We start from the raw sequence: 13,104 nt of genomic DNA, 5'->3' as shown, positions 1-13,104 counted from the left end.
TCTTTTGCCATGAAATTAGCCAAGATTTATGTCCGAGAGGTAGTGGCTTGTCATGGGGTGCCGAATTCCATTGTGTCAGACTGGGATGTCTATTTCACTTCCAAATTTTGGAGGAGGTTTCATGAGGATTTGGGTGTCTGGTTGTATTTCAATACCTCCTACCATCCGCAGACAGACGCGAAGAAGGAGCGTTCTATTCAGACGCTTGAGGATATGTTGAGATCCTGCATCATTGATTTTGGTGTGATCTGATTTAAGAAGCAGGGAAATTTGGGCTCCAGGTTTATTGGCCCTTTCAGAGTAGTAACCCGTATGGGTAAGGTGACCTACCGGTTAGAGCTGCCTAAGGAGTTAAGTCATATTCATTACACCTTCCACATTTCCTTGTTTAAGAAGTATGTGGCCGATGAGACAACTATGGCTCTTTTGAAGGACATTCAGGTCGATGGTCGCCTGAATTATATTGACAGCCCGATGGCGATTTTGGATAGGAATGTGTAGACCTTGAGGAACAAGGTAGTAAACTTAGTCAATGTTCAGTGGTAGTATTGGAAGGGTTCTAAGTGGACTTAGGAGCCCAAGGCTAATATGCAGGAGCATTATCCTGATCTCTTTGCAAAGGCTGACTTCGTGGGCGAAGTCTGATTCTAGTAGGGGAGAATTGTAACACCCATTTCCAGGTATTTCCATTTCAACCCTTAGTATTTTAAATTTCTTGCAAAATAAGCCCTTACAATGGGTGTACATGGCTTGTATATTGTATGTAAGTTAGCAAATGAGTCGCGACGGAGGTGGAGTATGCTGGATGTACACGTGAATACGTTGGGTGTACTCGTGTTGTCCTTAAACCCAAATTTTTTAGGGTTGTGTCCCCTATTTAAACATCTTGACCTTGTACCTTCTTATAACCAATCTCCATTCCTGTAAACCCTAAAATCGAAACCCTAGCCCTTGATAGTGATTTTTGAAGCCTTTGAGTGATTTTTTAGTGTTCTTGGTGGTTAAGGAAGGACATTGAAGAAGTGGAGGTGTACTCAAGCTCTTGGATCCAAAATCTACAACTCGTTATTCATCTCCAGAAGGTACAAAGTTCATACCTCAGAGATTATTTTGCTAGATCTTGTTTAGGTTTAAGTTTATGTCCATTTGACCTAAAACTATGTTCTTTGTGAGTATGGACTACTCCAGGCCATTTGAGTTGTCCTTTCAGACGTTTTGGAGTGCATGGTACCATAAAAATGAAAGCTTGGCCCTTTTTTTTCTTCCATGCATGAGTTATGGAGTTTTTGGTGATATTAGAAGTTAGGGTTTTGGGATTAAGTTCTCTTTAGCCATGCAAAGGCATAAAGCCATATACTTTAAGGATTAGGATGTCTTTTAAGGTCTAGATATGAGGTTGAAAAGTAAAATGTCTTAATTGTTAATGGCTTAAAAATTAAGACTTGAGTTTGGATGTGTACACCGAGTGTAAATATGGCTACGCCCAACGTAGCCAGCGCAGATCCTGTTTTTCAAAATTTGTGCTCTACGCCCAATGTAGAGCTGAGTACTCCACATGTAATGTTCAAAGTCTTGACCTTTGAATTTCTTTGACTTTTCGACCTATTTTTCCTTTGGGTGAATTTATGAGGGTTTTTGTCTTGGAAAGGGGCATCACGGTCTTTTGCCCTCAATGTGGATTAGACTTGGCTTGGGACTAGTGGAGTATCAAAAAATTAACTAAATTGTTAATTTAGGGTTATTGGTGTAATTAATAGGCGGAGTCTAGTTCCGGCAGTTCGAGTGTGAATTTTATTAGTCATCTGTGCAAGGTGAGTCTCCTCGCTATTCTTACCCATATGGTAGAATATTTGCATCAACCAGTTGGATCTATGTGTTATTACTATGATATGTGTTGGTGTGTCTGATGAGACTTTAGGTAGTCTCCAGGGTTGCTGATAACCCCATAGGGCGTGCTGTTTGCCCATTGAGACTTCGGGTAGTCTATAGGGCAGTGATAACCCGTAGTTGTTTATTTTTTGTTGTGTTGTATGTGATATTTTGGGGAACTCACTAAGCTTTGTGCTTACTGTTGTTGATTACATGTGTTTCAGGTACTTCTGATGATCGCAAGAAGGAGAAGGCTTGACTGTACACATTCCCCTGCAGTTTATAATACTGGATATTTTGGGACACTCTGATATTTTGATGATGATCTGTATTTGACACTTGTGATTTTCTTAAGATGGTTTTTATAAACAATTCTTTTATGTTAATTTAAAATAAAAACTTTGGTTTGAAAATTTGGATGTTACAACCTCTTACTGTAAATATTATAAAAGATGTCATTAGCTTCATCTTTTAATGTGGTTAAAGCAGTTATCTTTTATATTGATTAGAAACCATCATACTATTGAACTTCATTTTAAGTTAATACACCTTATTAAATTTTTTAACTACTAATAAAAATTAAATATAATGTTGATTTAATATAGTCCTAATCATGTTAAATTATTTATAACTTCATATATTAGAGATTAATAAAGATAAATAATAAATAGTACTATTGTAACACCCCATTTTCACCTTATTGTATAAACGACCAGTCACGTAAATAGACATCTTAGATAAAAGACTATTTAGGATAAATAGTCTTAATGAAAGTTATTGTAATCGCAAAACCGAGAGCATGCATAGAGAGAACGTCTAAATCTGACTTCATCAAAGGAAGTTATGATTTTTAGGAGTTTCAGCGCAACAATGTACAACACAGAAACCAAAATAAAGATCAGTTGATTGTTAGGAAAAACAATGTAAACGAGGGTTGAAGATCTCGTCCTCATGATTCCTTCGATATAAAGACAATCGAGAATGGATATCATATGAGAGACTTATGATTTTTATATGTGCATTAACAGTCTAAGCATGTTAAAAATAAAGACAACATTTACCAACAAAGTCTAAATGAAAGTTGTAGATCTCGTCGATAGTTGCACATGGATATAAAGAACGTTGAAAACTGAGCTCGTATGAAGAATATATGAAATTTACAAAATCCACGTTTTGCATGATGTGCATAAAGCATGCAACTTCTAGAAAGTGCAACGTAGACCATAAGGGTTTTGACACGTGGTAAGCAGCGGGTGGATCGACTTTACCCTAGGGCGCGACGCGTACTTCTAGTACACGACACATATCCTTACTATAAATAGATTTCTTCGGATTCCTTTGTTTCTCGCTCTTTCCTCACACTCTCTTCACTCCAAACTCTCTGGAGACCACCCACCCCTTGAGTCCGACCTTCTGGGTTTTTGGAGTGATTTAGCGAAACTCTGAGGCAGTGGGTCGGGCCAATAGAAGTGCTCGATATCGAAGCCCTGCCTGCAATCTTCCTGGTTTTCGCAAGGATCCTTATAAGTGAAGCTACGCTTTAAGTGTAACTTATATTTATATTCATATTCGTTGTTATGGATATATAAATAAGATTTATCAGTAATACCATTTATAATGCTGATTGATCTATTTAAGGGAGAGGTGTCATGTGGGATTTCAGAAAGGCTATATGTCGAAATGATCCTACCTCCCAACTGTCCTACCTGGTTGATCCTTATTTGATAGAACTACTAGCCTTCATTGGGATTAATGATAGGTCTAAACACATTTCCAGGTTTCCCTAGTATCTAATAAGCAGTAGTGTTAGGTGTAATTTGTGCACCTTTTTGCACACCTTATAGTCCCTTTTTATGCATCTATTTAGCATATTTGTTCTTCATTTTTCTTATATTTCATCGTATTCATGTTAGTCTCTAGAACAACCTTATTTGCACAATTTCATGTTCTTTTCAGGCAAACTGGAGGTTGGGACGCGCTTTGGGAGGTGCCGGGAAGCATTGGTGAAGATTTCAGGATGATAGGGCGAAGAGCGGAAAAGTTGAAAAAAAATGAAGTTTGGAATCGGAGTCAGAGGGGTACAAGGGTCGTGTTGTATTTAGACTGCAAAAGAAGCACGGGTCGTGTTTGACCAGAAAGGAGTTGTTGACTACACTGAGCATGACCCGTGTCAATTTAGCCTATTTTGACACGGGCCGTGTTGACCTAAATAAGCATTGTACTTTGGAATGAAAAATCGATGATTGCATGTCATTTCCCACTCAACACGACCCGCGTTGATTTTCTCTATTTTGACATGGGCCGTGTTTGACCTTATAACCAACTTTTGGCAGTTTTTCCTATTTTTCATTTGACGGTAATTGGGTCATTTTTACAGACACACATCATATCAGGGCATTAATGGTGAGGGAATTTCGAAGGTTTTTGCAAGGATTTGATCATTTATCATTTGGAAACATTATTCCTCTTATTTGTAAGTTGTACTTGCACATCATTTCCATCTTTACAACTTGTGATTTTGTTCTAGCCATGTGTGGCTAGAACCTTAGTTTCTCCAACTTCATGTTTTTGACTTCTTAGTTGCGATTTCAATCATATGACCTAATGTTTGCTTTTAGTTTCTATCTAGTGAAATTGATTTTGCTTTAATCGAATGTTTGATTCTAATTATGATTCTTATTGGCCATTTGAATTAGGGTTAGGTCATTCGAGTTATCTATTTTGCAAAATTCGTAATTTTTTTATGAATTGGACTAAGTAACAAGCACTAAACTGATTTCCATTGAATGAATTTGGTCTAAATCTTATTCACACATTCTTACACTCCCGAGCTTGTGAGGAGTATTGGGTGTTGTTGGGAACATTCACATAAAGCTTAATGCAATCTTTTAATCTAATTCTAAGAGCTTGTTTAGATTAGGTTAGTAAGGTTATGGTTAATCAAAGAGCTTGTTTTGGTTAATTAATGTGGTGAATGGGATGTGTTAGAGCTTGTTAACACTTTCAAATACCAACTTAGATAGAATTGAGCAAGTATCATGTAATTTTGGAATCACATTGCTAAGTTGTCACACATATAATTGGAGTCCTTACAATTCTTGAATTTAATTCACTTATTTAGTCGCTTACTTTTGTTTTTAATTAGTTGTTCTAATCATTGCATTCAAAACCCCCCTCTTTACTGTTGGTGACCAAAGTACCTTGCGCAAAGAAGTATAGACTGATTGTCCCGTGTCTCTGTGAATCGACCATACTTGCCTTGTACTACCTTTTAGTGCAATATAGTAGTGTTCTTTTGGAGTATATCATACCCCTTTATTTGTTGGGTTTGACATGCCTAACAGGTAGTATTATATGTTAATACTCGTTGGGTATGTTACCATCAGTTGGATCGTCAGTGGATTGTTTTTAGTTGTCAGAGCAATTGTCTAGGTGAGTTCATCTGACTATTTATGTATTACAGTATATATCTATGTATGTTAGGATATATGAACCAGAAGAGTAGAGCCCATAATATAGTTTCTATGTGCCTATAGAGCCGAATGTGTAGTATCTATATGCGTAATTGTTGGTATGCTTAAAAGTTAATGAGGGTTGATGGCAGAATGAATAAAGTACGGGAGCCTATAGACCCGCATCTGTGTAGTTAGGGTTGATGGTGGAACGAATAAAGTACGGGAGCCTATAGACCGACATATGCATAGTTAAGGTTGATGGCGGAACAAACAAAGTACAAGAGCCTATAGACTTGCGAAGATTTTATGGTGGAACGATTGAAGTATGAGAGCCATTATTTGTATACATGTATAAATATTATGGTATATGATATATTGGAAGGACTCACTAAGGCTAACGCTTATCCAGTTTTTACAAATGTTTTTCAGGCACTCAATTGGTTCGTGAGAACGACAATGTTTAACTGTATATACGCACATTCACAATCATGTTTCCGCAAATGTAAATGTACCATGATACAATTTAATAAATAAAAATGAAAATTTTGGGTTGAAATTACGGGACATAACAATTATATAATTAATTTTTTTTTACGTCAAGTATGGAAGTTAATAAATAAATAAAATTCAAGTTAATATTGTCAAATATAAATGATTTAACTATAACCACAAATGATATAGATATTAATATAAATATAAGTTTGCTTAAAAAAAATACTTTGTTGTCATTATATATCACATATAAAATCTTATACTAATTTGATACAAAATATTATACTAATTTAAACTATGATAATATAAAATCAATTAATGCTAAACTTTTTAACTACATCTAATTGTGGTTTACATGTATGGACGACTATATTTTTATACAATTTTTTGATTAGTGTTAGTTTTTAATATTCATATTAAAATTTTGTTATTAGTTAAAAAACATGCTGGACATTTTACACATAAATAAATATATATGGTGAATAAACTCATTGTCATTAAAAAAAAAATATAAAAACTTCAAATACATTGTTAACTAGTAGCTGATAGTATCGATTCCAAAATAATATATATTATATAAGGCTGATCAATGAGCTTTATGCGACTAAACTCAATTTAAATATTAGTTGATATTTTAAAATTTTCTTGACTCTAGTATTGTGGATGAACCAAATTTATAACTTTTTTATTTATTTAACTTTTAAAAATAAAATGATAATATATTACAAATTTTAAAACGGAAAAATATCGTACACTTAAATTTTATCAAACTACATCAGGTTTTATTTAAAGTGTTAAAAACAATAATATTTTATAACTTAAACGGTTAACTTTAAAAACATTTCCTTCTCTATAAAATGTACATATGCCCATTTTAGTATTTATGAAAGATGATGTATTTTTATATTAATAAAATGAAATCAAAGTGATATGTAATGGTTACAATGAATTTAAACAAGTGTATATGTGTAATTAAAAAAAGACAAAACTTCAAAAATGGTCCCTGTGGTTTCCAAAAATATCAAGTTTAGTCCCTAAGTTCAAAAAACCTCACAGATAGTCCCTGTGGTTTCAAAACTTTTAACAAATGGTCCTTCCGCCTAACTCCGTCAGCTTTCTACCGTTAAGTGAGGGGCATTTTCGTCATTTCAATACACATGGACCATTTATGAAGTTTTCTCTATTTAAAAAAAAAGAAAAAAAATATAATTATTTAATTAAGGATCCCACTCTCTCTCTTTCTCTCCTCCACTCTCTCTCTCTCTCTCCAATACTAAAATTAAAGACGCACACTAGAAGATCACAGGCATTAACAGATCGAGATTGAATGAACAGATCTCAATGGATCATACTTGCTTCTCGAATGGGCAGTTACCGGTGTTCGCCAGAGGAGCATCCGCGACGTTTTCCTCCTGAGATATCAACTCCCCCTTAAGCAGCTTCGAGATAAGATCTGTCGGATCGTAATAGATCTCAACATCTTCTGCTCTCAACGATTCATCAACCTTCCGATTTCATCCAAAAACCAAATCGAATTTTAGTTTATACATCGGAAATTATACTTATTTCAGTCGGAGAAACGAAGAGTACCTTGAGGATGCCCATGCCATAGAAATCAATCATTTCGCCGGTAGGTTTGTGGAGTCAGAAAGGCTACTCATACGTAATCAACCACCTGGGTTAGTTAATGAAGTCAGAAAGGCAATTTCCGGTTCTAATTTGATCTCGATTTTGGATGCATCGGCCGGAGAATAGCCTAGGTTTGTGGTTAAACGGTTAGCCGATTTGGGTCTTCGGTGCTGTGAATCAAACACTAGAGACCGGTTCTGGTTAAAGAACTTGAACATTTATCTGTTCTTGAAGACCGATGAATCTCGTCTTTGAGTGTAATGTTGTTTATGAAGTAGGATCAATGGTTTTTTTGTTGTTGTTGCAGGAAATTGACTTTTTTCCATCACAAGCCTCTAGAAATTACCCCTGCAAAATACGATAATTCTTCATCATCACACGATTTACCCTAAAACAAAAAATTCATCATCATCGTCTTTGATTTAAGATTTGGGATTTTAGCGATGGATGTAGTTTTCTTGCTTTTGATATTGAAGAATACGATCAAAGGGAAACTGATTTCAGACTTGAGAGAGAGAGAGAGAGAGAGAGAGAGAGAGAGAGAGAGAGAGAGAGAGATGGGACCCTTGCATATTAAATTTTATTTATTTAAAAAAAAGGAATACAAAACCTCATAAATGGTCCCTGGGGAGTGAAATGACAAAAATGTCCCTGACTTAACGGCTAAATGTTAACGGAGTTAGGCGGAATGACCATTTGTTAAAAGTTTTGAAACCACAGGGACGATCTGTGAGGTTTTTTGAACTTAGGGACTAAACTTGATATTTTTGGAAACCACAGGGACCATTTTTGAAGTTTTGTCTTAAAAAAATCTATCCAAATATTAAAAGAAAAAATATTCTAAAAGTATAGTATGCTTTCTATAAGCTAATATATCTTTTTGATTTACTGTGTGTAGGTGAAGTATACAATAACAAATCTGTGTGATATTGGTCTTTTTCTATATATATACCCAAAGAGGTTTTTACACATTGTTAATTATATACAAAAGTTTAATATGTATAGAAAGACATAATCATTCTAAATACTTATAAATATATTATTAAGAGACTTAAAAACATTTGAGAAAAAAACTTTATTTTAGCCATATAATATTCTAAAAGCAAGCTTGTTACCCCGATAGAACGAAACATATTCATATTTTATACCAAATCCAGTTCGTGTTTCCGTGTAATTTAGATCTGATTCAAAATACATTCAAATGCAATTCACATCAAGACTCCGATCTGTGCGAGCTACAAAGTTCATTTAACGATCAAGGCTTTGTAAGCGATCTCCTCTACATCTTCATTTGTATCGTTATTATTCAATCGATCGTGTATGTTCGTCTTTTATGAAATATGATACAATACGCAGTTTTACTCAATTCAAGAATAATGTCGAGCTAATCTCGAATCCTTTCTGGGTGATCTGAATCTTAATTAATGTGTTTACAGATCAAACAGAGCTCATAACTGAAAAACAATAAAATGGGGCGAAAAACGCCCTTAAAACCGATTCATCAATAATCAATTTGTTAAGATCTCTGAATCAGTGGATCCTGTAACTCGTAGTTGTTTTTGCAGAAACCTAATGCTTTCGAATTGGTAAACAGGGAACATTCTTGGAGTCTGCTGAAGCTTCAACACCGACTATTTTCTGAGTAACTCTTAATCTCAGATTTCAATCCATTTGATCTAACATGGATCATGGGTTTCTTCACTATCCATGTTCAAAACAAACCACAAGATTGATTTGGGTATTCGGAATCTCATTGGTTGTTGTATTGACTCTTCAATATTCCGAACTTCCAATATTCAACAGCATATCACTTCTACTTTCTGGTGCTAAGGCCTCCTTTGTTCGAGAAAGTTATTTCTCAAATGCAAACAATACAAGTTTCATGCAACAAGACTTAAAAGATTCGTATTCAGGTGTTAACGGATCTTCCCCCAAAAATTCCAGTGAGGAAAGAGAAAAAAATACCCAAAATGGAGATCTGAAAAAGCCCAAAATGGAGACTTTACCAGTAATGTCAATTTCCCAGATGAATGAAGAGCTAAAGAAAAGTCGTTCTTCCCTTTATTCAGTCGTATGTATATGACTTCATATGCTGATTTGGTTAGTCAAGTTGAATATACATGAAAATGTTGTCTTTTACATTCACATTCTTGATTATCTTTTGTATTTTTTTCATTATAGACATCTCAAGTTTCATCATTGGTTGATCAACAACTACTTGAAGCAAAATCACAAATTGAAAATGCTGCCTTCACTAACAATGATTCGGGACTTTACGCCCCTATTTATCGGAATATTTCCACGTTTAAAAGGTATCTTTATAACATCTAGTTATATACCTTCTCTTTCTAATAATTTAAGGATGTTTGTTTTTTACTTAATGGGCTTAATGAGTTAAAGACCTTACCTAGACAACTATACATGGCTCTTTCTTTTTTGACTTAATGTGAAGTAAAAGACTTAATGTGTTAAGGCACTAAGAGTGCGTTTGGTTGCAGAAAATTTTCTAGTTTTCCATGAAATTTTTTAAACGAAAATGAAAGTTTTGAAAACACGTTTGGTTGATTCAGTTTTCAAAAAATTTCCAAGAAAAATAAAAATTTTCTGTTTTCCAAATTGTATGTAAACTAGAAAAGTGAATTTTACAGTTTTCCAAAGTTTCCTAAATATCTAAGATGAAAAATGAAAACTCCACCGCTTCCAATCAAACGCGTTTTCTAAAATTTTAATTGAAAATTGAAAATGAAAACTTAACTCTATTTTCTCTGAAAAAAATTCTTAAAAAAATGAAAACAATTTTCTACAACCAAACATACCCTAACCCTTTACCTATTTTTCATTCGTCGTTTTTCCTTTTTTTGTTAAAATTGACGAATAACGTGAAATTTGTTTTTTTCGAATGTAATGGTAGAATGCTCATTTAGTCTCATTCAGACGGTTTATTCGGTCCAAAAAAGAAAGAAAAGAAACGGACCTTATGTATACAACACTTTATCACAAACATACATCATTAATTACCCATTCACCCATTTTACGTATACATGACATAATGGGAAAAAAAGTAACAACTCATTAGTGGGACTATTTTTAAAAATAATCTTATGGCAGGAGTTATGAGATAATGAACCGAATGCTCAAAGTGTACATCTACAAAGATGGAGAAAAGCCGATTTTCCATGATTGGATACTTGAGGGAATATATGCATCGGAGGGTTGGTTCTTGAAGCTGATGGAAGAAAATAAACAATTTGTAACAGAAGACCCGAATGAAGCTCATTTATTCTACGTACCTTTTAGTTCCCGATTGCTTGAGTTAACACTTTATGTTCCTCATTCACACAGTCGTGAGAATCTGATTCAGTTCATGAAGAACCACACTGAAATGCTTATAAGTAAATATCCATTTTGGAATAGAACAAATGGATCAGATCATTTTCTGACTGGTTGCCATGATTGGGTATACCCTTCTTCCTTCTTCCTTCTTCCTTTATCCAGTTTCTTTTTGTAGAAAGGTCCAAGTTTTTTACTTCTTTCTGCAAAAGGTTTATTCTTTTGCAACCCCTGGAGAACTCCCACATTATGGCTGCTCATTGCCAGGGGTATTTTAGTCATTTGAACCGTAAAAAGTTGAAATAATTTCAAATTTCGAATCTCATGTTACTGTTTTTGGAAAAATTCTAAGCTACGGTATAAATTTGAAATATTTCCTTTATTTTTGATGCCATGCTACCCTTTTTGTAAAATTTCCGAGCTGAAATTACGTGTTTTGTGGGTGCTAGGGCCCAGGGGTATTTTAGTCATTTGAACCGTTTGACCATTTTGTCAAGTACACCATCCGTAGAAATTGGGATAAATTTATTTTTTGAAAGCCTCATTACCCTTTTTAGAAAGTTTCCAAAGCTGAAATTACCTGCGTGGTGGTTGCCATGACCCAGGGGTATTTTAGTCATTTGAACTATTGACAATTTGGGCAACTACACCACCTGCAGAAAACTGATTTAAGTTCCATTTCTTTGATGTCCTGTTTACCCTTCATGGTAAATTTCCACGTTGAAATTGGTTGTTTGGTAGTTGTGAGAGGTATTTTAGTCATTTCAACCGTTCACTATTTCGGCTAATATACCACCCGCAATAAATAAAATAATTTCAATTTTTTAAACGCCCCTGTTACCTTTTTGGAAAAAATTCCAAGCTGTTCACTGGTTGCCAGGGGTATTTTAGTCATATGAACCGTTGACAATTTTCAGTAAGCACACCACCCGTAAAAAAAAAAAAACATAATTTCTACTTTCCAAAACCGTAGCCATTTTCGAAAATTCCCAAGTTGAAACCAGCTCTTGGTTTCGAGGGGTATTTTAGTCATTTTAAGTAATGATTTCTTATTTCCACAGGCCCCAGCGGAAACAAGGGGACGTTTACTCAACACCATAAGAGCCCTTTGCAATGCCGACATTCGAACAGGTTTCAAAATAGGCAAAGACGTTTCACTTCCAACAACATACGTAAGATCCTCAAAAAATCCTCTGAAAGACATAGGAGGCAACCCCCCAACACAACGACCAATTCTAGCCTTTTTTGCGGGTCATATGCACGGATATGTCCGACCCGTTTTATTAAATCATTGGGGAAACGATACAGACATGAGAATATTCGCCCGAATGCCTCATGTAAAAGGCAACAAAAACTACATCGACCACATGAAAAGTAGCAAATACTGTATTTGTGCTCGAGGGTTTGCAGTTCATAGCCCGAGAGTTGTGGAGTCGTTAATTTACGATTGTGTCCCTGTGATTATATCGGATAATTACGTGCCTCCGTTTTTTGAGGTTTTGAATTGGGAATCGTTTGCGGTTTTTGTGTTGGAGAAGGATATTGTGAATTTGAAGAAGGTGTTGCTTTCGATTTCTGAAGAGAAGTATGTTGAGATGTATGAGAGAGTGAAGAAGGTTAAGGAGCAGTTTTTTTGGCATTCGGAGCCTGTTAAGTATGATTTGTTTCATATGATTCTTCATTCTGTGTGGTATAATAGAGTTTTAAGAATGAAAGGGATATGAGCGCTAGTAATATGTTGGATTTGTGACAATATTGCAAGTTCTGGTTTGTTGTATGATTATAAGAAAGTTGATAAGAAAATGGTTATACTTTTTACCGTTTTAAGAAAATTATTGTGGAAGAAAGATTCTTCGAAACAGTTTGAGAAATTTTAACTTTTTAAATCAAGCCCTTATGCACTCGAGTTGAACGATTTGAAATGATGTGGCAAGTTGTATACATTTTAATTTTATAATAATAATAATAATAATAATTGTTATATATGACCCCACACCATTCACCCGATTAGTTAAGGCCTATTTAGTAAAACTAACGGTAAAATGTAGCTTTTATTTGATATATAAATGTTTGATAAAAATAGCTAGAAACTTTTTGAAATATGTAATTACATTAAGTAGTTTTTAAATCTGAAAAACAACAAATTGAATGACCTGATGCCATTTAAAATGGTAAATGAAGTGTTAGGGTCAACTTTCCAAAGTATGATCCCCTTTTTACTTGAAAAGCCGCAAATTGGATGACATGAAGGAAAACATGCTCATGTTTTTCCTATGGCAAATAAAATGCAACTTGTTTTTAGTCTTTCTCATCATAGTACTAGCGTTGG

The 13,104-nt window shown here is 34.6% G+C and overlaps 1 protein-coding gene across 2 annotated transcripts; it reads left to right on the top strand.

Annotated features, from left to right (window-relative positions):
* The first annotated feature begins 8,514 nt into the window (after positions 1-8,514).
* Positions 8,515-12,607, top strand: LOC111891282 (probable glycosyltransferase At5g03795). Of its 2 annotated transcripts, XM_023887344.3 has the most exons (5): positions 8,515-8,710; positions 9,040-9,516; positions 9,627-9,757; positions 10,554-10,902; positions 11,837-12,607. In XM_023887344.3, exons 2-5 carry the CDS (start codon positions 9,127-9,129, stop codon positions 12,497-12,499), a joined length of 1,533 nt encoding a protein of 510 aa, XP_023743112.1. In that variant the 5' UTR covers positions 8,515-8,710; positions 9,040-9,126; the 3' UTR covers positions 12,500-12,607. The 2 variants fall into 2 exon arrangements, with proteins under 2 accessions (XP_023743112.1, XP_023743113.1); XM_023887345.2 differs by lacking the exon at positions 8,515-8,710 and having other exon boundaries at positions 9,373-9,545.
* Positions 12,608-13,104: the final 497 nt, after the last annotated feature.

The sequence above is a fragment of the Lactuca sativa genome, chromosome 1 (genome assembly GCF_002870075.4).
Source record: "Lactuca sativa cultivar Salinas chromosome 1, Lsat_Salinas_v11, whole genome shotgun sequence".
In the NCBI taxonomy this organism is placed as follows: Eukaryota; Viridiplantae; Streptophyta; class Magnoliopsida; order Asterales; family Asteraceae; genus Lactuca; species Lactuca sativa.
This window is presented reverse-complemented; position numbering and strand designations above follow the sequence as displayed.